This window comes from Bos taurus, chromosome 2 (genome assembly GCF_002263795.3).
Source record: "Bos taurus isolate L1 Dominette 01449 registration number 42190680 breed Hereford chromosome 2, ARS-UCD2.0, whole genome shotgun sequence".
NCBI lineage: Eukaryota > Metazoa > Chordata > Mammalia > Artiodactyla > Bovidae > Bos > Bos taurus.
This window is the reverse complement of record NC_037329.1, coordinates 53192781-53218545: the sequence shown is the minus strand read 5'-3', so window position 1 is coordinate 53218545 and position 25765 is coordinate 53192781. Positions and strand designations below refer to the sequence as shown.

Sequence of the window (25765 nt, the reverse complement as noted above, 5' to 3'; positions counted from 1 at the left end):
TGGTGGAAAGTCAGGTTGTTTACTGCCTCGGAGGTGATGTCAAGGAATTAGATTTCATTGCATGCGAGATGGAAAGTCCTTGAACCTACTAAATATTTGTTTCATTGTCAATAATCAACATCTCTGCTGTTTAAAAAGATTCCGGAAATGGATGGTGGTGATGGTTGCACAACAGTGCACATGTACTTAATGCCACTAAACTGGACACACAAAAGTGGTTAAAATGGTAAATTGAACACCATGGACCCAAAACTGTGCTTGACTGAAAGAACAGTATAAGCAATGCAGCACTCGAGAATCTGCTTTGAGAATACATTCCATATATTCTAAGTGAAAATACACAATGCAAGGTAGCATAAATCATGTTCCAAATGAGAGAGCTAGGCTAGAATTTCACACAGTGTTCTCGGAAACGTTAGTCTGGAGAGATGCCCTTTGAAATAAAAGGATCTTACTCCAATAAGTTTGGTAACTGGCGCGTCCTTCAGTCCTGCCTGGAGATTCCCAGTGCACATTGGCATAACACGGGCTCTGAAAATAAGTACACATGAAAGAAACCTGTTTAACTTTGTTTAACCCAGTGTTGCTAAATCATTTTGATTACAGGCTTTCCCCCTCAAATCGCCTATTAACATCCTGAGAAACTGGTATTCCAAAGAATCTATGTTACAGGAGACATAAAGCTGAGATAAGAGTTCCGGATAGAGTTTGTGGAGAAAGAACCATTTGAGCTGAGCCCTAAAAGAAAAGGGATACTTAGATTAGAGGAAGGGCAAATTCAAGGCAGGAGAAATGTGAAAACATTCACTTCAAGGTAAATCTTCTGGAACTTGCTTTTTTCAGATATCATTGTGCCATTGAATGAATCTAAATATACTAACAACATCATAATTTTGATGACTGTTGATAAACTTCTTCTCAAACACTGAGACACCAATTCACTAGGATTCATTAATTCATCGAAGTTTTCTTAATTCCTAGTCATTATTTTATAGACAGCGAAATTAAGCCCAGAGAGACTATAACTTACTCAGTCATCCCTGCCTAATCGATGGCAGAGTGTTCATTTTCTTTCTCTAGGGCCAGAGTCCTGTTCCATAAAGGAGGGAGCTATGGTCCTTGCATGTCTGCAACAGACACTTTGGAATTAAAGCCAAAAATCGATTCCAATGCAAGATGCAGATTTCATCATTCAGTGGATATGGAAACAGAATCAAATTAAAGAACAACGCAAGCTTGGATTTTAATGAAGCTCATCTTTGTTTCTTTTGCAGATCAAATTTTTGGCTCTCATCTGCACACACTGTGTGAACGTGAAAAGTCCACAGTTCCACGGTTTGTAAAGCAATGCATTGAAGCTGTCGAAAAAAGAGGTGGGTAACTGAACGCACAGCCATTCCCCCAATACTGCACCCTCTACACAACCCATGCTCACATTAACAGCACCACTTGATTTGTCTGGAAAGCCATGCAATTAAAACCTGACTGTTGCTAATCAGTTAAGAGGATCAAGTTTCTTATTAACTCCAGTTTGTTTTCACAGTAGGGACATCAATAATTCCCACTAATGTTCTTTTTTTTAATATTTTGCTGTCTGACATGTTGTTGATTCAATTGCAAACTTCTGTTTTCCCGCCAGTGATAAAACATTCATAAAATATCAGTACTCACAGTGTTAGAACCCTCCTAACATTCAGGCTGGTAGACGTTGTGCCAGAACAAATTTTGGTAAGCCCCCATTACCCAATAGTGCTCCTACTTGTAAACGGTGATGTTCCATCTTCCACATGTATCTGTTCAGCACAGAATACGCCTAACTAGTTTTGCTGGAACAATTAACAGACACACCTCCAGTGTTAAGATGACCTTTGATTCCTATATTTCAACAGTCTAATTTTCGTCTGAAATGATCTCATCTTACTGAGGGGAACAAAGCAAAACCCAATTGACTCATTATTTCTAAGGTAGTCTATCTGTAGGGTGTTTTTCCTTCAGACTCTGACTTCATTCATTCAAGGTCATTTTCCCTGGAAGATACACCACAGTAGATGCAGAATCTCAAAAACTATATTGTATAAAAATATGAAGCTTCATCACCATCTGTTACAAGTTTACAACATATTCCCAGGATCTAGGGGGATATATATCATGTAAAGGATGGAGGTGTTTTCAGAAAAAGAATTGGTGAATCTATTCCCCTTTTCAGCTCCCAGTCTCTTAAAACAGCAGAACCAAGGGAAGAAATCTTTACCAAGTTATCTGCTAGGGAAAAGCCATTTTAATTCTCTCAATGTTACCTGGCTTTATTATAGAAACATAATAAAAATGGTCTGCAATTTCCAACTCCTGGAAATTCATACTTGAATTATACTGTAAGGACAGCCTTGGGATCCTATTATTCCCATATCAGTAGGGAATGAGAGAATAACAAGAAGGGGACAAGTGGGTAGAGAAAGTGTGTAAAGTGAGCAGCTTTGGGGAAAAGCATATCAACACATCAGAGAGCTGAGCTGAGAGTTCAGAGAGAGAATAGAAAGTAGTAAAAGCAGAATAAACACAAGGAGAGGTATTTGTGAGGAGTGGAATCAATTGGAGTTTAGAGAGAAAAGTCCTTTTATTGCATGTTACAATCTCATGTAATTGTGTGAGTACGTATTTTAGGAATAAATATTATTTAATAAATACTTAGAGCCAAAGGGATCACTGAAAATATTATAATGTTATTATTGCCAATAGTTAAATTATCATCATTTTCTGGAAATCTTCACTCACTTATAAATACTCAGTATTGACAGTGTAAGCACTGTCATATTAGAACAAAAATCCAAATAGGACTTTGGGGGAAGCTGTGCATAATAAGATGTGTGCACATTTTAAAAAGGATTTTATACCTCTCTTTTTCTGTATATACCCCAGGCAAAATGAAAACCCTGCTAGACACAGTCGTGTGGCATGCAGATATCATGGTATTGCAGAATTGAAAATGCCTATAAATAGAAACTATATGTTTTGTCCATGGCATTTTATTGGTGATTTTTAATAAAATAAAACCATGTTTTTGCTGACAGGGGCAATCATATTTGGCCTTATATTTCATCGTCCCAATGTTTTCTCTTAAAATGAATTTGTAGATTCAGCACTAGATAGGCACTAATCACATATAATGATTATTAATATAATTCCTAAATGTTTTAATGAAACAAAGACTACAATTCCGTAAAGTAGCAGATAATTCAAAGCATTTTGGCAATATCAGCTTAAAGGAACTCTATGGAAATGTTCAACAAAACTCAAAGGCACAAAAACCTCTCACAAGATTTACAAGTGTGTGCTGTTGATTATATTTTTCTATGATCATTTTGTTGAATTAATATTCTTACATTTATATGCCAATTCTGTTTACTCAAAGTGTTGTTTTTGCTAAATTCTGGCATAAAGCACCTCAGTACAGAAATAATTTATGTGAATATAAGTCCAATGTTTATGTAGGTTTCTGATGACATTTTGTGCTGGGGTTGGTGTTAGAAAGTAACATATAAAGGTGCCAAGTCTCTCAGCACGGCTGGACTCAGCGTATCTAGAGCCCTTCTTCTAATGGCCAGATCCTCTTCCAGCCAAGATACCCAACTGCAGAGTCATGGGAAATGCTTATGGACCTGTTATGGGAAAGGCATGTTTAATGAAAACTGTGTGTTTATTCTCACAGACTTAGGAAAATGGTCTCAATCCTCACTACAGCAGCACATCAGCTGTTACATAAAAACTAATTGTTTCCTTTCTTTTTTCTCGAGATTATTTTCCCCACCTTAAAAAATCATTTACAAACTGCAGTAATATTTTTTAAATGCTTCTGTGCTGTGCTTAGTTGCTCAGTCATGCCCGACTCTTTGTGACCCCATGGACTAGAGCCCCCCAGGGTCCTCTGCCATGGAAATTCTCCAGGCAAGAATATTGGAGTGGATTGCCATGTCCTCCTCAGGGGATCTTCCCAACCCAGGGATCAAACCCAGGTCTCCCACACTGCAGGCAGAACCTTTACCATTTGAGCCACCAGGGAAGCCCAAGAATACTGGAGAGGGTGACCTATCCCTTTTCCAGGGGATCTTCCCAACCCAGGAATTGAACCGGGGTCTCCTGCATTGCAGGTAGATTCTTTACCAGTTGATCTACCAGGGAAGCCCTAAATGCTTCTAACATTCTTGATTACAAATGAAGCAACATTAGGAGAGCATCTCTCACCATTTACTCATTCATTCCTCTATTCATCCATTCATTCAGTTAGTTACTTACACTTGGCAGAAGCAATTTGCCCACACTTCTCTAGTCTCCCCCAGGGGTATCCTACCCAGTCCTTGGCACAAAATGTATTCTTTACCCATACTTGGCAAAGTGGTATTCAGTTCCATTCAGTCACTCAGTTGTGTCCGACTATTTGCGACCCCATGAACCACAGCACGCCAGGCCTCCCTGTCCATCACCAACTCCCAGAGTCCACCCAAACCCATGTCCATTGAGTCAGTGATGCCATCCAACCATTTCATCTTCTGTCATCCCCTTCTCCTGCCTTCAATCTTTCCCAGCATCAGGGTCTGTTCAAATGAGTCAGTTCCTCGCATCAGGCGGCCAAAGTATTGGAGTTTCAGCTTCAACATCAGTCCTTCCAATGAACACCCGAGACTGATCTCCTTTAGGATGGACTGGTTGGATCTCTTTTCTGTCCAAGGGACTCTTAAGAGTCTTCTCCAACACCACAGTTCATAAGCATCAATTCTTCGGTGTTCAGCTTTCTTTATAGTCTTTGTTGACAAGGCAATATCTGTGCTTTTTAACATGCTGTCTAGGTTGGCCATAACTTTCCTTCCAAGGAGCAAGCGTCTTTTAATTTCATGGCTGCAGTCACCATCTGCAGTGATTTTGGAGCCCAAAAAAATAAAGTCAGCCACTGTTTCCCCATCTATTTGCTATGAAGTGATGGGACCAGGTGCCATGAACTTAGTTTTCTGAATGTTGAGCTTTAAGCCAACTTTCTCACTCTCCTCTCTCACTTTCATCAAGAGTCTTCTTCACTTTCTGCCGTAAGGGTATTAGTTGCATTTTAAATTTTGAATGTCTTGGACATGCCTAGAAGAAAATCTCTTAGTGAGCCGAATGTAAACCAATTTAGCGAATCACTTGTTTAATATGTTTCCTTATCTTGATTTGGATTTCCTTTATTCCTCTAAACCACCAGAGCATTCTCCTCCTTACCAACTATTGTAACTAGATTAAAGTTCTTTCTGTGGTTTCTGACATTGTCTGGTTAGCCCAGAAAATATACGCAGAACTTGGAGGGCCAACTGTGAAGGAGTGTGTTAGTCTTTAAAACTTTTCCAAGTGGTTCATTTTCCTTTGCCTTGCCCTTACAGTTTTGGACTGTGTGTGTGTGTGTGTGTGTGTGAAATTTTAAATAACCAGTGAGAAATTGAATTTTTGTTTCTTCTTCTAGAGAAAATTATACAAAAAATATTGAATGATTATTCAGCTAATGCTCAATAGACATGGTAAACTGACCAAAAGCAGGAGATCATCTGACAGTTTTTTTAAAGCCTGGAGGAACAAGCATGTAGGGGGTGTACCTTGTGACATACTGGTGGTATATAGCTCTAAACAGAGAGAAGTTCAGTTTTCAGCGCTTTATGAAATGCTTTCTGTAGTTCACAATGATCTAAGAGGTATATAGAAATTGCTTTCTTAAAAGTAGAGTCACTTTTATCACTTAGAGACAAGGACCTAGAGATATGAACCAAAGAAAGTACTTCATCTAAACTGGTATAATTAGTACTAAAACCTTAATCCATAGGGTTTTTTTTTGTATATGAAAAGTCTGTAACTGACTATTCTTTGTGAAGGCCAGTCATTTGGAAAGAGCCCCACAAAGTGTGCGACACATTGTAAACACTCAGTAATATTGGCTGAATGAAGTAATAGAACTAGTGTTACTGCACTTCAGCAACAGGTAATTAGCTGCTCAGATGCCTATTCTGTATCATTCCCCATACTACCATCTGAGAATACAGAGGAGATACACATTAAACAAACTGTGGTAAGTCCTATGAAAGAAAAGAATAGATATTGTGCTGGAAGAAAGAACAACCACTACAATAATAATTTTAAAAATAGAAGTTTGCTTAAAATTAGCATGATGGGGGTGGGGGAAGTGGAAAGATCTTGATCAAAGGCATTAAGTTGAAGTTATGTAGGAGGAAAAAGTCTAGAGACCTATTACATAAGCATGATAACCAGAGTTTACAATATTGTGTTGAATACTAAAAATAAAGAAGAGTAGATTTTGGATGCTCTCAATACAGAGAAAAATTGGTAGTTATGTGAGGAGATATGTTAATTAGTTTTCATTTTGCTATGTCTATGTATATCATGTGGTACACTTTTTTTTAAATTTTTTAATTTTATTTTATTTTTAAACTTTACAATATTGTATTGGTTTTGCCAAACATTGAAATGAATCCACCACAGGTATACATGTGTTCCCCATCCTGAACCCCCCTCCCTCCTCCCTCCCCTTACCATCCCTCTGGGTCATCCCAGTGCACCAGCCCCAAGCATCCAGTATCGTGCATCGAACCTCGACTGGCAACTCGTTCCATATATGATATTATACGTATTTCAATACCATTCTCCCAAATCATCCCACCCTCTCCCTCTCCCACAGAGTCCAAAAGACTGTTCTATACATCCGTGTCTCTTTTGCTGTCTTGTATACACGGTTATTGTTACCATCTTTCTAAATTCCATATATATGCGTTAGTATAGTGTATTGGTGTTTTTCTTTCTGGCTTACTTCACTCTGTATAATCAGCTCCCATTTCATCCACCTCATTACAACTGATTCAAATGTATTCTTTTTAATGGTTGAGTAATACTCCATTGTGTATATGTACCACAGCTTTCTTATCCATTCATCTGTTGGTGGACATCTAGGTTGCTTCCATGTCCTGGCTATTATAAACAGTGCTGCGATGAACATTGGGGTACACGTGTCTCTTTCCCTTCTGGTTTCCTCAGTGTGTATGCCCAGCAGTGGGATTGCTGGATCATAAGGCAGTTCTATTTCCAGTTTTTTAAGGAATCTTCACACTGTTCTCCATAGTGGCTGTATTAGTTTGCATTCCCACCAACAGTGTAAGAGGGTTCCCTTTTCTCCACACCCTCTCCAGCATTTATTGCTTGTAGACTTTTGGATCGCAGCCATTCTGACTGGCGTGAAATGGTACCTCATAGTGGTTTTGATTTGCATTTCTCTGATAATGAGTGATGTTGAGCATCTTTTCATGTGTTTGTTAGCCATCTGTATGTCTTCTTTGGAGAAATGTCTATTTAGTTCTTTGGCCCATTTTTTGATTGGGTCATTTGTTTTTCTGGAATTGAGCTGTAGGAGTTGCTTGTATATTTTTGAGATTAGTTGTTTGTCGGTTGCTTCATTTGCTATTATTTTCTCCCATTCTGAAGGCTGTCTTTTCACCTTGCTTATAGTTTCCTTTGTTGTGCAGAAGCTTTTAAGTTTAATTAGGTCCCATTTGTTTATTTTTGTTTTTATTTCCAATATTCTGGGAGGTGGGTCATAGAGGATCCTGCTGTGATGTAGGTCAGAGAGTGTTTTGCCTATGTTCTCCTCTAGGAGTTTTATAGTTTCTGGTTGTACACTTTAAATATATATATATATATAGAGAGAGAGAGTTTTCATTTAGAATATATTTTAAATGATATAATAAGCCCTGAATAATAAACACATACTCTTCTGGTTTTAGCCTCCTGATAAGACCAGAAGTTTAATGACACCCTATCTCCCAGGTTATTTTCTTGACATACTTTAACATTGTAACACAAGGAATCACTTGGTGTGAGATACCCAAAAGAACATGCCATGAATGATGAACCAGTCCTTTTTCCATGCAACAATGCCATACATTGCCAAAGACATTTTTTAATATAATAATGGAGTTAACTAAACGAATGAACGTGTTTCTACACTAAATATACTTTTATGCATCCAATATATTTTTGCTTGTAAGGAATAGGGCTGGTTTTAAAACAATTTTTAAGTTGCATTTGGATTGGCATTCATCCTTTGGAATATGGTTTAACAACTCATTCTTCCTCCTTGATTCCCAGTTCAGGTTACTATGCCCCTGAACGATATAGCAAATTTAAAATAACATCTAGAGATCTGTCGCAAACAATGTGAACACAGCACTACTTAACTGTACACTTAAAATGGTAAATTTTATATTATATGATTTTCTTTGCCACAATTAAAAATAAATGATACCAGGTCTTCCAAATTTGATGATTCCAGCTATAAGCTACTTTGCAGAATGCCTCAGCAGATGCTAACCAACAATTTTGTTCTCTCTCTTTTTTCTGGAACACAAAATACTATGACAGGAATGATACACAAAATTACATATTTGACTTGGTGCCTAAAAGCCACCCTGGGATCCATAACCTTGCTTAAAGATTTAAAAAAGACCTTTAGTCTACTTCTGAGAAGGTCCTTAGCCCCGAAAACTTTATCTCTCTCTTTGACTTCTTAGCAGCTGTTATATTTTTTTGCTGTCGTTTGTTTGACAGGATCCAGTTATAGGTTCCGATGTCTGTTTAAAGAAACAAGGAGGCTGTTGGCTTTAAAATTCCCTCATTGCTTGTGTGATCAGCATTTTCCCAGGCTTTTCTACATAGTTTGCCAAGCAAAGGGACTGACCTTTTGTAGCAAACACTTTTTCATTTCAAAATGCTCACTTTGATTTTTGTCCCATTTTATGCTCATTCCAAACTGTTTACAACCCACTAAAAATGACTGTGAATTATATGTTTGTGTAATGGATTCCTTTTGTGGTCAGAGTGGAATGTTTACTTTGAACAATTAGTTATCTTTGGGTAGATTATAGCAACTTGGAAAAAGAATGACTAAAATTATTATTATACCTTAACTGTTTCTTTTTGGTAGTTCCCCTGCTGTTACGTGAAGTTTGAGAAAAGGGCAGATTAAGAATTCCATGACATTACAGACCAAACCTATTTCTCTTATTGTGTCAATATTTATTTGGGCGTACTTATTAATATCACAGGAAGGTATGGTTATACCCTTATAACTTACTGGATATACTTACTGAATCATAAAAATTCAGAACAAGGACTATACAGAAATACAAGGATATTTCCTATTATATATAGTGCATGCTTCCTTAATAGGTGTTTGCAAATTAAGTAAGGCATGCACATGTATGTACTTATTATAAAAGGAACAGACCTGATTATAATATAGCTATGATGCACCAGATCCAGTGCACCAGTCTGACATGGTCTTGAGATTCTACCAAGTTTTCACTGGCAAAAATAAAACTACATACTCTTTTCCCATTTCCCGGTGATCTAGGCCCCTGAAGGGCCGATCACAATGCCTTCCCTAGGCAAATTCTGCTCCCAGTTCTGCTAATTTTACACTGTTCATTCTTTCCCACTTTGGGATAATCTATTATAGTTGGATCCAGGCACGCACCAAAGCCTGATACTTCCATGAAGAATGTGCAATTTGTACTGTTTAGTTGGTGACGAGATTCTTGAAAACTTTTATGATTATATCTTGTTCCAGAGAGACTTCTGCTTGCTAGTTTTATAAGCAGCAAGTGAAAAAATAAAAAGTAATGAAAACAAAACAAACTGATAAAAATTACATGCTCAAAAAATAAAATCAAGAGTTCAAGATAAGCACTATTCCCTTTTCCCTAGAGAATATTTGTGGGACTGAACAAAAATGTTTCTCAGGGCACTGACCTATGTCTTCCTTTTTTTTTTTTTTTTCAAGTGCTTGCTTTTTATGCCTAAAGTTAGGCATCCCCATGCGTTTACAATAGAAAGATCCTCAAAGAAGCTCCGTGAAAGTTTACAGCAAATTTTCTTTAGTTTTTACTTCTGAGCTAAAACTAAGTCCAGTTTAGTGGGTTTTTTGTTTGTTTGTTTGTTTTGGTATTTTGTGTTTTATTTTGTTTTGTTTTAATGCAACCCAGTGACTGCCACCTTCCTGACAGCAATCGTGTTGTGCTGGGTCCAAGTTGGAATTGGCTCTTTGGGGTAGTCATGCTGGGGCCTCTGTGTCTGTAAGAAAGCCACATTCAGGGCTAGAGGGGAAGACAAAATCAAAAAAAGAGTAAACAGGAAACAGCCCGCGAGAGTATAAAAGAGAAACTGGGAAAAGACAACCAAAAGAAATCAGAGATGACAAGGTGGAGAGAGAGAAAAAAGCTGTGTTTTGCAATTACGAAAACAAATGTGGATAAAAGGGCATGCTTGTGAGGTCTGTAATGAAGAGAAGACAGACTGTTGAACCAGTTACCATCTCTGCCATAGTTACCTGATACCTACTCCCTGTTCCAGAGAAATGTACTTTTGCTGCAGAAAATGCTTGTAAGTTGAATCTTGCCGTGGATGTTCACAAATTCTGAATGTTCACAATTTCTGTACATAGATGTGGTTACTAATTAATTCACTGCACTTATTAGTGCCTTTTAATGGCATTTATCTATGCTGAGCAATACACAGCAGTGTTATTATCAAAAAAAAGAAAAGAGAGAGAGTTAACTATAACAGAAGTTAACAGAGAAATGAGTGTGCAGTTCAATAACCGGAAAGGCTATCTAACAGATCCAGCAATGTAGCTCTGGTCAAGTCAGTCAGCGGATATTCCCACACTTTTGAGTCCAGAATGCATACGAATAAATAATGTCTCTTCCTAGATAAAGCTTAAGTCCAATTTCCAACCTCCGCCCGCACTCCCATCCCCTTTCTAAAGCTTAGGTTCTTAACGTACATTTCCCTTGGAGTTAGTTGTAAGGAAACAGAGCCAAAATTAATACCCTAGGAAATTAGCTTCTTGTTGTGGATGGAGGATTTAAATAAAGCAACACCTCAACATGTCAAGATGTAATACTCTAAATTATCCTTTAGTGGTGTCATTTATATGATGGGAGTTCTGGGTCTGGAGGTTTTTCCCATTATAAACCCCCATATTCAGAAGTTAATAGTTCAACCATAAAAATAATCTTGGCTGAAAATTGGCAGGATGTTTAAGCCTGAAAGCAAACGTTTACAAGATTTGAAGAAAAAAATTATCACATGCATTTGGAAAGCTTTCATGTTTTTAGAAATTGAGTGTAGTAGTAATAATAATAATGATAATAATAAGGCAGTTAGAAATTTTCAAATATTTGTTGCCTTTAGATCCAAAAATGGATTTGTAGTTTTTAAATATTTTCATTCTTGTTGCATAATGTGAACCCATTGATTAAAAAATAACTCGTCAACACTTTCACAAGTGTCACTTTGTTTTTGAATTAATCTGTCCTTTATTACGGAGAGGGAAATGGCAACCCACTCCCGTACTCTTGCCTGGAGAATCCCATGGACGGAGGAGCCTGGTGAGCTGCAGTCCATGGGGTCACTAATTTATACATCATATTTTTATAGGCATTTCCCTAGAGCTTAAAAATGTATGATCATTGAGAAGCCTTAAGTTAATTTAGGAAATTATGAATAAGACCAAAATATTATACTCTTTTGTGGGTTTCCTAATGAATGGCATTCCCCTCTAAATGTCTAGAAAAAAATTGCCCCTTCCAAGGAATTTTCACACTTTCAGATGAAGTGTGTTCAATTTGAACATTAATCATTAATCTGCATACACAGTAAAAGAGACATACAGATTCCAGGAGAAATGGTTCTATCAGTCTACATTATTGAACATGGCATATTTTCCTCCATAGGATGTTTTAAAGTAATTTACCCATCTCCTTAGTAGATTCATGTCTTGGGGTTTCTTCTAAATTCTATGAGAGGTTATCTTATAGTCTAACAAGCTATTGAGTTAGAAATGTTTTTCCTGGGTTCAAATAATCTTTTCTTTGCTAGTTTTATTCCTTTTTGCCAAATTTTATACTCTTCAAGCCGCTTTCTATCTTCAGTTCAGAAAAAAACAAACGACAACAAAAAAAATCAAGGGCAGGACACTTTGAAAAAGAAAACTAACCATGCAAAACCAAAATAGCTCTGAAATGATACTGCTGGAAGAATTCTTGAGGTTTAGTATACTGTAGACCCAAAGTGTAAAGTCATACTCTTTTTAAAGAAATAAGAATGCCCTGAGATGTAGGGTGAAAGCACCATGTATCAAAGAAAAAATATTTTAAATGTTTCCTTTAGTACATTTGTGCTCCTCCCCGTAGAGAGAGTGGATTCATTTTAATTCTTCACTCAGTGCCTAGCATGTGATGCATTCTCAATAAATGATATAGTGGGTAAATTATAGGCAACATTGTTTAAATCTTCACTGGAAAGTTGCACACCGTCGCTACACCTGCACATGCTTGAAACTAAAAAGATGAATAACCAGCAGTTGTTGGTCGGAGGCAGCTACAGGATGTGCAGAGAATAGTGTGGTTTGCATTTTTTTTTAAATTTAAACCATTTCTGAAGATATTATGTTATTCTAAATGACATCATTCTTCCCCATTGACACACAGCTATGCTAAGCATTCACAGTTATGTTTACTTAAAGATTTTATGCCCATCAATTTTTGGAAACTACATTTAAATTCAGCAGCTAATAGAACATCCATTCTCTTCTCATTTCATCAGAGGAAGTCATATCCCATTAGGCATTATTTCAACACCAATAGCCTGCTGTTCTTAATTAAGTGATTGAATGGCAACTATGACTTGTAAGTGACATGTATGTGAATGGCCAGGCAAAGGCTCTGGTCCCATAACCCCACAGCAAGTTAAGCACCGCATCTTCTGCTTTAATTCAGACTTGGACTACCATCTCAGTGCTCCTCTGTGTTAGTTTACTCTCCTGTAAACATCTCATCGTCCTGATTTAGTGTTTCTTTTCTATGTAGATCTCAGGAATTTCTTAGTTTCATGATAGTTTTTTTTTTTTTAGTGTAAAGAATCTGTCAAAGAATTTGAAATAAGAAAGATGCGGTCAACTACACAGACCTATCAATTTGAAACTAATGAACAAAGGATAGCAGTACTCTAAATTCTGACATAGTTTTGCTATTGGACATTGATTTCATTTTCTCAAAATTACTTCACAGCACAAAAATGCTAAATTCTGCTGATGCTATCAAAAGCTACATAAAGACTTTGAATATACCAGTGTCATTAAAAATAGGCTATTGTCTTTCTTTTTTAAAAAATATGTTCTTCTGTTATGTTTTGCATTTTTGATAGCTTGTGCTAACTTAACCCTTAAGTCTCCCTACAGAGTGGTGAGACACCTAACAGAAATTATTGTAATCACAGTATTGAAAGCTTTCTTTACTTTTGTCTTAAAAGTGGGCGGTTGGCACGTAAGTAAAACTGCATAGCATAATATTGGATATATTATGTGTTTTGCCTTGGATTTAACAGCATAAAAAGAAACTATGCATTTCCTTCGGATTTAATTCTTGACTGACATTTCATGCTACTATTTCTCTCAGTGTGATCTCAGTTCAGTTCAGTCACTCAGTCCTGTGCAACTCTTTGCGACCACATGGACTGCAGCACGCCAGGCCTCTCTGTCCATCACCAACTCCTGAAGTTTACTCGAACTCATGTCCAGTGAGTCGGTGATGCCATCCAGCCATCTCATCCTCTGTCATCCCCTTCTCCTCCTGCCTTCAATCTTTCCCAGCAGCAGGGTCTTTTCAAATGAGTCAGCTCTTCAGTGTGATCTCAGTGACCCTAAAACTTCAGTGATTCCTTCAATGACTAAAGTTCTGATATAGGCATGACTCCTCAAGCTAGTTTTTTATACTCACATCTGAGATCTAGGAATAATCGTTTTTGAATATTTTTTTTCTGCCATCACAAATTCAACATTTTCAAACTGAGCTTATACCTTTCCTCAAAAAACCTGCTCTTCCTCTTTTTGTCCTTACCTCACCCAATGGATTCATGACCTATTTTGCTCATTGCCCTAAAAAGAAATTCACTGGACATCTTAGATTTTTCTCTCTCATTATGTACAACACCTTTCATCAAGTCTCATGAACTCTACTTTGTTTTTAATTTTTTAAGTCTTTACTGAGTTTATTACAGTACAGTATTCCTTCTGTCTTATGTTTTTGGTCTTTTGGCCATGAGGCATGTGAGACCTTCACTCCCTGACCAGGGTTTAAACCTGCACCCTCTGCACTGGAAAGCTAAGTCTTAACCACTGGACTGCCAGGAAAGTCCCAATCTCTACTTTTTTACTGTCTCTTAAATCTGATTCTTCCTCTCACATCCCATGGCCTTAATTGTGCTTCCATAATTTCTTTTGATATGAACCCTCTAATTGACATCATTGACTTTGTTCTTATTTCTGCCCAGGTCATTTTTCTCAATGCTGCCAAAATTATCCCTCATAAATATAAATAGGATCATATTATCCCTTCTGAGAACCTTCCATCAGGATAAACAAAATTCCACACTAGTTATTATCATAAAAAGGATAAGCATATGACCTCTGTCTGTTGTCCAGCTTTATAACCTCATAAACAGCTTCCTATGCCCCACCTACATGAAATTTTCCAAAGGCTGATATTCCGTCCATGAACAGTTTTCTCTCCTTAAAGACCTTTTCCATATCCATTTATCTGTCAAATTTGCATTCATCCTCTTGGGCATAGTACAAGCTTCCCCCTCACAGATGAATATTGTATGACTCATATCTTCAGTCACCTCTCTGTAGTCTCTTGAGCATTATTAGCACCCTTCCCTCCACAGTATTCCAAGAAAAGCATTGCTTTCCCCAATACCACCCTATTGCATGGGATCATAGTGGCTAGTTTCATATCTGTTTCCTCATCTAGAATGTAAGTCCTGGAGTCTAGGGTTTGTCTGGCTCCTCTCTGCCTCCTCACTGCTCAGCACACCAGAGCTGGCATATGGTAAGGATTCAAGTCATCAGGGATGATTGGATGGATAAATAGATACTATCCAAGATTTCTTTCATCCATCTGTGTATACATCCTTAGAGAATCGAATTGTATACTGAAGATTCATTGACCTGCTAGAAGAAAGAGTCATTAAATGTCTCTTGGAACACAGAGTAAAGTTATATGGTCTGGAAAGGTGAAACTGTCTTAAAAGAGTTGTTTTGTTTTACATTTGTATCATGGTATGATATGTATGTATATCCATATCAATATCTATATTGATATCATACATATACATGATGACATATATCTATGTCATATCTATGTGACATACCATATTAGCAATAGTTTATAATAGGATAAAACAGGACCAAAATAAAGCAGTGATTCTTTCTCATCCTTAAGAGGGAAAAATCGCTCTCTCAACAGTGTTAAATGTTTCATAAACCTGAGAGATTCAATTAACTAAAAACAAATTTGATGCTTTTGAGACCTGTCACTGTCCTAAGTGTAGAACTATCATGTTTCTAGTTCAAAAACTGCTTTTTATATATAAACTTCCAGGCACTGTGCCCACTTCCCTGTAAGTTTGTATATCGTTTTTCCCATTATCACCCCCAGGTCTCTTTCACCATCACCACTTTCCAGGCATCTACCATCCACTGAATAGCCATGTTTCTGATTATCTTTTCCCAAATGTATTAGCTTGCATTATTTAAGGCTGAATCTCATTTTATTATTTCCTGCTCGTATTTCTAAACTCCTTAAGTCCATTTGTATGATTCTTTTGTCTTCACAGATGTCCACAGTTCCTCCCAATTTAGTATCATCAGCAAATTTAATTAATGCTCTGTTTACCTCTCCTTCTAATGAAACCAGTCCCTTGTTTCATTTCATCATACAAAGTAAAAATGTATTGGCAATAAAACAGTCCAAAGAAATGTTCCCTCACTGTAGGAGGGGAAGTTAAGGATACAGCAAAGAATCATGTGGCGAGGAGTGGACAGGGCCGCAGGGCGGTGAGCTAGTTTGCTATGCCCTAAAGCAAAACCTTTTTCACAGCAACCACACTTTGGCAGATTGCCTGGGCTGGTGCTCGGTGTGTGTGTGTGTGTGTTTGTGTGTTCTGGAAGGCAGCTATATTATCCCAACTGAGGACTTTTTCCTCAAAATATTTATTGATATACAAAAAGCACACGTAAAAGTGTAAATACAAATACAAATGTAAACTAGTAACATTTAATCTGTAGTGTAGCCACTAACCTAGATATACATACAGGCTCACAATTATTTTCAGGAGACTTTTCCTAACCTTCACTACTATTTAAGTTTTTAATCTCACTCCCTAATTTGATAAATGCTTTAAACTCAAATTGCCTATTGAGTTTAAATCAAATTCTTTATAACTAGTAGATTTATAAAATAAAGTCAGAGAATTTTTCAGTTGTATCCGACAGGCAAATGTCAGTAAAAACAATTTAACATATAGAATGAATAGGCTGAAAAATTGAACTTGATCAGAGAGACATTACTTGTTAACTTTAACGTAGGCAAGTTTACTTGCAAAGAATTACAGCATTAGTCTTTGAAGTTGTAGTCATACAGACAAGGTATGATTTATGTAAGGAAAACAAAGGCGACATTTATTAAGCACCTACTACGTGCCACAAATAATGCTAATGCTTTCCAACATGGGTCAGTACAATACATTTAAAGCCTATATCATTTACTACCTGGTACTCCAAACAGAATTTTTAACTTCAGTGAATCTCTTAAACATTTGGCAGGGTGTATATGATAAGTCACTCTTCAGAATATGGGCGAATTAGTATAAATTCATTGACTCCCCAGGAAAAAAATCTTTCTAGTGATTAGGACAGACAGATGGTAGACCAGCATCTCTATTGTTATATACAGAAGATGATGCACATTTGCCATGTTGAAATTAAAGCTGATATATACTTTACATATAGCACAAGGTCACCAAAGGTGTCATCACTGAAGGATGGTGTTAGCAAAACAGTGACTGGGAATATGGTGAAGCAGTTACATCCTTGTATTGTTTTTGCAGTGAGAAAAATCTGATGCACAATGCATTCTTATGAGAGAATTTTCTCAGATGCCAAGACTTTACAGGCATAACTTCCATAAGCTTTAATGGGAGTTTCCTGCCAGCACCTGTTACAGTGCAGAGTTCTTACTTTTCACACATAATCCAAAATGGGCTTGGAATACTAACTTGGAAAAACTTATATAGTGAAACCTTTTTGAAATGTTTCCTCACGTATAATGTTCATCTTTTAATCCTCGGTCTGATATATGTATGACCATGTTTTCCATTCAAATTCTTTTCCCACCAGAAAAGAAGAACCAGGCTTCTTTTCACAAGCTGTCTATGAGTAGGAGCAGATAAAATAATTATTTGTAGCGGGTAAGCTAAAAGAAAAGTTATTAATCTAGAAATTAGGTTAATGGTAGAAAGCAACTTGTCTTAGCTGAAAATAGTTCTAGAGTTAGATTGTAGATTCCTGAGGAGCCAACAGAAACAATTAGAGATCCATGTGCAAAAAGCGATACCAGTAGCTCTAAAAGAAGATCACAGGTTAAAATAATATAGTTATATTTTCCCATATCTTTCCAGACCAAAGTATAGGGACTTTTAATATATGAAGGATATTGCATTTAATCCCATGGACTAATTATCAGGGTAATGTTTTGTGTAGAGAAAAATTTAATGAATTCTTAAAATTCCATATTTTAAAATTGCCATAAATTCTTATTACCAAAACTAAAACAAAAATAAACAAAAAAAGGTTACAGCACTTCTGTTTAACTAAAATTGTGAAGATTGTACAGAAATACTATTCTATGAACAACAACGTGTTTGAAATCTCTTATCCAATGTTTCTAATGCACATGGCATGTAAGAGTGAGGGCAGACCTTCATACTTCAAGTCCTAAATCAAATATTGTCATTTTCCTGTTTAACAGTATGGTGAACAGGCGAAATGCTTTTCTCTCATTAAACATCGTGAAATATTAAACTTTTAACTCATGTTTATAACAGGATTATATATATATATATATATATATATATATATATATATAATATTGTTAGGACACAGAGTTAAATTTGTAATAAGTCTGAAATCCTGAAACCATAAGAAGACAATTATAAACCAAATAATGAAATTTCTCATGGGGCAAAATGTGGATTCTGAACAAGAATAACTCCAGGATGGTGCCTATGTATTTTGGTACTCATTACCCTCTTCTTTCTCTTTCTTTGCTGTATGGCTGCATTACTCCATGCTGTCCCCTTCAGCACTCTGTCTGACCTCTAGTACCTTTTCTTGGCAAACCTGCCAAGTTTTCAGTTTCAGCCTGAAGTTCAGACACCCTTGTGACTGAGTATTACCTTGAGTACAGTTGTTCTGAAAGGTAGCAATAAATTGGCATCAAATGGCTCTGTCTCCTATTCAGGTACCATGGAAGGAATTTTGCTTTGTTTTGTTTGATAAAGCAAAGAAGGGAAGGAGAGTCATATTGACATCTCTGGGAGTAGGCTGTGTTTCCAGGGTTAGTACCTTCTTCCACTCTAGGGCTTTTGCTTGTAGTATACTTTGCTCTAAACTTGGGCAAAATAAGGTCATCATTTTCTTTTTATATTCCAGCCAGTGGGTTGGTAGAAATGCATTTGTTCCTGTGTATAGTAGTTTTTGTTCAGGTTTGTTTGAAAACTTGAAATTAGGTTGGGAATCAAGGACCTCATGAATCTAGACACATTGTTCAATGTCATGTGATCTCCAGTTGACACTGTAGAGTTTTAGGCTAGGGACCCCACTCCAATACTCTTGCCTGGAAAATCCCATGGACAGAGGAGCCTGAAAGGCTGCAGTCCATGGGGTCGCAAAGAGTCGGACACGACTGAGCGACTTCACTTTCACTTTTCACTTTCCTGCACTGGAGAAGGAAATGGCAACCCACTCCAGTGTTCTTGCCTGGAGAATCCCAGGGACGGGGGAGCCTGGTGGGCTGCCATCTATGGGGTCACACAGAGTCGGATACGACTGAAGTGACTTAGCAGCAGCAGCAGCACAGAGGAGACTTAAGGGCATGAGAAAGGAGAGGTGTCTGATGGAGCTAGATGTTTGTATACAGAAAGCAGTGTGCACACAGAGTTTGTGCACAAAGATGCAGTTTTGGTGCAGAAAAATGATGCAGCAGGAGAAGTCTCCAAGAATGTGTTCTGCAGGCCCTACCCAGAAAGGAGAGAGGACTGTAATTCATTATTATTCATTATTATCATTAATTCATTATTCCAAGGAGATACAGAGGTCTCATAATTCCAAGGAACAATGTTGTCTCTTCACAGTATTTCAATCTATAGAGCAAAGCCCTATATGGATTTATACACACTCAGCTTTTGAGTCTCAGTTTAGAGTGTTACACTCACTCAAAAGGGAAAGGGTCATATAAGTTGTCCCAGAAGAAAGACAGATCATTTATTATGCTTCCCATATAATGGAAAATTAATATGATAATAAAAATAAATCATATTTAAGAATAAATTGTATTTAGTCAAGTGGAAAAATGTGCCTCTCCTCCCCCAAACCTTTAAATACAGTAAGAACATGCCATTTTCATATAACTATTGTATCTGAAAATAGAAGGGTGAGCATTTGGATAATAGAAACCACCCCTTTGGATTAGCCTACATGGTACACCCACTTCCTCTTCTGTCTTCTCCCATTATTTATTACACTAGTCTTATCCTTCATCTCTTCTTGTCCCACATCCTCCACAAGTGAAGTCTTGCTGTATTTGCTTTCTTTTAGCTAAATTTTTCTCTCAGGACAAGATCTAATAGATTGATCAGTGAAGTTTGATGTGAAATCCCTCCATGGGATTTAAAAACAAAGGAATAAAGTTCTAATTACAGAATTTTATACATAAGCAATGATATGTAAAAGAAATATTTTAAGATGAAATTATCTTCCCAAAACTTTAAAAAGATATTGTAAATATAGCCTCTATAATTAATGTTAAAAACTAACCTTTGGGACCAAAAAAGGAAATTCAGGTCTTCAAATTGATAGTATTTTATTTCTATCTTCTGTAGTACTAATAGTCAGATATAGTAACTGGGTTTTCTAATATTATTTTCAAAATTCAAAATCAAACACACTTTGATAGAATTAAGAAAATTAAGATACTCTTTACTTAAATTTAAGATAGTGAAAAACATGAAATGCATTTGTAACTTGGTTTCTTACCACTTAGAAAAATCACACAAGGAAGAGACACTCAGTAAATAGTGTATTAATGAACATCAGCATATGTAACACATCTTTGTTTAATATACCTTCTTTTCATGACAACAGATCACAGAGAAGTGATAGATATTTAGTGATAGATACTAAATATGTATGTGTATGGCTTCCTCGGTGGCTCAGCAATAAAGAATCAGCCTGCAATACAGGAGACACAAGAGATGCAAGTTCAATCCCTGGGTTGGGAAGATCTCCTGGAGGAGGAAATGGCAACCCACTCCATATTCTTACCTGGAAAATTCCATGGACAGAGGAGCCTTGTGGGCTGCAGTGGGTGGGGTCGCAAAGAGTCGGACATGACTGAGCGACTAAGCACACACATACACATACACATATAGACACAAATATTTCAGTAAGACTTTTGATGTAAACCCAAGTGACAAGATCATTCAGAAACAAGAAATCTATTTCTGTTACACTAGTGTTAATAAGTTTAAAAAGAGAACTATCAGAATTGGAATGCTTTTTTTTTTTCAAGACAACAAGTACAGTTTTGAGTAACTAGAGTGTGTGCAATTGGTAAACAGTCCTAAAGTAGTCAACATGAAGCTGAGAATATTGCCCTCTCCTACACCACTAAAGGAAGTCTTCCTCTAATTTTTCTGCTTATAGTATGATAACAGAAATTAAGAAAGCCAACCTCAATGCTAGTTCTAAGCACTTATCTATATATTTCTCTTTGAAGAAATCTTAAAATCATGAATTACAGTGGTTTAAATTGTCCAGGTATAGTTAGAGCTTCTAATTAGGGGAAATGATTGTCTTTTTATCTCTATTCCTCTGACTTATATCTCCAAAACTGGGTGTGATTTGTCCAGTGACTTGTGAAATATTTAAATTTTGAAGTTTTCACTGTGTCGCCTAGAGATTTGGAACCTGATATCATGCATATTAAAGCATCTTTCAGCTAAACTAGAGATACAAGATAGAACATTCAAGGACATAGTAGATTTATGATAATCTCCCAGGCTTTTTCAAATGAACCCTTGGGAACACACAAGTGTATTATAAAAAAGAAATGTAATCTTTGACAATACTTTGGTAATAAAGTAAATATAATTATAGCCATTTGTTCACAAAAGTCAAATACACACACACACACACACACACACACATATATATATGCACACACACACACATATGGTCCACTGGAGTAGGGAATGGCAAACCACTTCAGTATTCTTGCCTTGAAAACCCCATGAACAATATGAAAAGGCAAAATAATAGGATACTGAAAGGGGAACACTCCGGGTCAGTAGGTGCCCAATATGCTGCTAGAGATCAGTGGAGAAATAACTCCAGAAAGAATGAAGGGATGGAGCCAAAGCAAAAACAATACCCAGTTGTGGATGTGACTGGTGATAGAAGCAAGGTCCGATGCTGTAAAGAGCAATATTGCATAGGAACCTGGAATGTCAGGTCCATAAATCAAGGCAAATTGGAAGTGGTCACACAGGAGATGGCAAGAGTGAACGTCGACATTCTAGGAATCAGCGAACTCAAATGGACTGGAGTGGGTGAACTTAACTCAGATGACCACTATATCTACTACTGTACTGTGGGCAGGAATCCCTTAGAAGAAATGGAGTAGCCATCATAGTCAACAAGAGTCCGAAATGCAGTATTTGGATGCAATTCTCAAAAATGACAGAATGATCTCTGTTCATTTCCAAGGCAAACTATTCAGTATCACGGTAATCCAAGCCTATGCCCGACCAGTAATGCTGAAGAAGCTGAAGTTAAATGGTTCTATGAAGACCTACAAGACCTTTTAGAACTAACACCCAAAAAAGATGTCCTTTTCATTATAGGGGATTTGAATGCAAAAGTAGGAAGTCAAGAAACACCTGGAGTAACAGGCAAATTTGGCCTTGAGTACGGAATGAAGCAAGGCAAAGGCTAGTAGAGTTTTGCCAAGAGAACACATTGGTCATAACAAACACTCTCTTCCAACAACATAAGAGAAGACTCTACACTTGGACATCACCAGGTGGTCAACACCAAAATCAGATTGATTATATTCTTTGCAGCCAAAGATGGAGAAGCTCTATACAGTCAGCAAAAACAAGACTGGGAGCTGACTGTGGCTCAGATCATGAACTCCTTATTGCCAAATTCAGACTTAAATTGAAGAAAGTGGGGAAAACCACTAGACCATTCAGGTATGACCTAAATCAAATCCCTTATGATTATACAGTGGAAGTGAGAAATAGATTTAAGGGACTAGATCTGATAGAGTGCCTGATGAACTATGGACAGAGGTTCATGACATTGTACAGGAGACAGGGATCAAGACCATCCCATGGAAAAGAAATGCAAAAAAGCAAAATGGCTGTCTGAAGAGGCCTTACAAATACCTGTGAAAAGAAGAGAAGCAAAAGCAAAGGAGAAAAGGAAAGATATAAGCATCTGAATGCAGAGTTCCAAAGAATAGCAAGAAGAGATAAGAAAGCCTTCCTCAGCAATCAATGCAAAGAAATAGAGGAAAACAACAGAATAGGAAAGACTAGAGATCTCTTCAAGAAAATTAGAGATACCAAGGGAACATTCCATCCAAAGATGGGCTCAATAAAGGACAGAAACGGTATGGACCTAACAGAAGCAGAAGATATTAAGAAAAGGTGGCAAGAATACACAGAAGAATTGTACAAAATAGATCTTCACAAACCAGATAATCACAATGGTGTGATCACTCACATAGAGCCAGATATCCTGGAATGTGAAGTCAAGTGGGCGTTAGAAAGCTTCACTACGAACAAAGCTAGTGGAGGTGATGGAATTCCAGTTGAGCTATTTCAAATCCTGAAAGATAATGCTGTGAAAGTGCTGCACTCAATATGCCAGCAAATTGGGAAAACTCAGCAGGGGCCACAGGACTGGAAAAGGTCAGTTTTCGTTCCAATCCCAAAGAAAGGCAATGCCAAAGAATGCTCAGACTACCACACAATTGCACTCATCTCACACGCTAGTAAAGTAATGCTTAAAATTCTCCGAGCCAGGCTTCAGCAATAAGTGAACCGTGAACTTCCAGATGTTCAAGCTGGTTTTAGAAAAGGCAGAGGAACCAGAGATCAAATTGCCAACATCCACTGGATCATGGAAAAAGAAAGAGAGTTCCAGAAAAACATCTATTTCTGCTTTATTGACTATGCTAAAGCCTTTGACTGTGTGGATCACAATAAACTGTGGAAAATTCTTCAAGAGATGGGAATACCAGACCACCTGATCTGCCTCTTGAGAAATGTCTATGCAGGTCAGGAGGCAACAGTTAGAACTGGACATGGAACAACAGACTGGTTCCAAATAGGAAAAGGAGTACATCAAGGCTGTATATTGTCACCCTGCTTATTTAACTTATGTGCAGAGTACATCAGGAGAAACACTGGGCTGGGAGAAGCACAAGCTGGAATCAAGATTTCTGGGAGAAATATCAATAACTTCAGGTATGCAATGACACCACCCTCATGGCAGAAAGTGAATAGGAACTAAAAAGCCTCTTGAAAAGTGAAAGAGGAGAGTGAAAAGGTTGGCTTAAAGCTCAACATTGAGAAAACTAAGATCATGGCTTAGTCCCATCACTTCATAGGAAATAGATGGGGAAACAGTGGAAACAGTGTCAGACTTCATTTTTGGGGGCTCAAAAATCACTGCAGATGGTGACTGCAGCCATGAAATTAAAAGACGCTTACTCCTTGGAAGGAAAGTTATGACCAACCTAGACAGCATATTCAAAAGCAGAGATATTACTTTGCCAACAAAGGTCCATCTAGTCAAGGCTATGATTTTTCCAGTAGTCATGTATGGATGTGAGAGTTGGACTGTGAAGAAAGCTGAGCACCGAAGAATTGATGCTTTTGAACTGTGGTGTTGGAGAAGACTCTTGAGATTCCCTTGGACTGCAAGGAGATCCAACCAGTCCATCCTAAAGGAGATCAGTCCTGGGTGTTCATTGGAAGGACTGATGCTGAAGCTGAAACTCCAATACTTTGGCCACCTCATGCAAAGAGTTGTCTCATTTGAAAAGATCCTGATGCTGGGAGGGATTGGGGGCAGGAGGAGAAGGGGACGACAGAGGATGAGATGGCATCACTGACTGATGGACATGAGTTTGAGTGAACTCTGGGGGTTGGTGATGGACAGGGAGGCCTGGCGTGCTGTGATTCATGGGGTCACAAAGAGTCAGACATGACTGAGTGACTGAACTGAACTGATGAAACTTAACTGTTTCAGGATATAATGTGAAATTGAATATATATCGTGGTGGTGTTTTCTTCTAAAGTTGACTACAGAGCTTATATACCACCTTGTATATATTGCTTCGATGTGTCCTATGTGTAAAAATATCAGAGCTTGCAGGTGTCGTCACTAATGCATGTTCAATGCATGTCATTAATGCATTGTTGCTTCAGAAGATGATGCTATGGCTCGATGGCATCTGAGATGTGTACTCTTTGTTCTTTGCTGTGTCTCTAGTGCCTCGGACACTTTTGCTATACAGTGAGCACTTAGTTGATACTTGTTAAATTGCATAGAGTGTTAGATTTTACTAACTCTAACTTTCTATCTAGAATATATTGGAATTTCTCTGTCCTTCCATTTAGCCACAGTTTAGCATGGGTCCTTTGTCAAACAGGAGTATTATGCAGTAGCCCCATGTTTCTGTTTAGCAGAAATATTAACAATACCATTCTCACTATTTATCTTGTATTCTCAAAAAAAGAACAGTAATCTTATTTATGTTTCTTGAGAGAAGGAAGTTCCGTTTTTTAGCCTCATCCATTGTCATGGTCAGGCGCATCTTCTTTGACCAGGAAAGAGTCAAATGACACAGAATTTCTCTGAAGTTTGGGAGAGCATCAAGAAGTTGCAAAGAACCATCTTGTCTGTGATCTAAACAGGACTTGGGGTCCTGATATGCTTAAACAGTCTTGTAAGTATAGTTCCTTTGTGTCTGGAATTTGGCTTCCCTAATCCGCTGTAGGAGCAGCAGCCAGAATGGGCTCTGTCTCTCACCTGAATGCTAAGCTGAGCCAAACCATCAAAACCCTCCAGGAAGTAGCTAGCCAAAGGGTCTGAATTAGAGGCACCTCCCCAAAGAAGATCAAAAGTTATGCTGCACCAACATAGAGACACTGAGAAATGGTTGAATGTGTTCTAAATTAAACTGCCCTGGTGGTGAGCAGAGATCTGCCAAAATCTTTCAATTAATCACTTTTACCTTCAGGGCAGAGTTAGGCCTAAGAGTATTTCAATAGGTTTTTATTGGAACAGGGTTATTTCAGATATTAAACTATGTTGCACAAAGTAAAAATAATGTTATTTTTAAGTTGCTACTCTTGTTAAATAAAAGTTGGCAAGAATTCTTGGGGCCTGTATTGTGTCTGTGTATTTGTGTATGTGTGTGGCTTTTTCCTGTGCCATAAGCCTCATTGATTTAGAAACGTGAACAGCCGTGAATTAGGTGGTAAATAT

At 37.5% G+C, this 25765-nt stretch overlaps 1 protein-coding gene across 2 annotated transcripts in view; it reads left to right on the top strand.

Annotated features, from left to right (window-relative positions):
* ARHGAP15 (Rho GTPase activating protein 15) overlaps positions 1-25765 on the top strand; it is a 698504-nt gene that overhangs the window by 443812 nt on the left and 228927 nt on the right. For both annotated transcript variants that reach the window (XM_024977977.2, NM_001105003.2), the window contains 1 exon segment: positions 1275-1373. In XM_024977977.2, the coding sequence (XP_024833745.1) occupies positions 1275-1373 (99 nt within the window).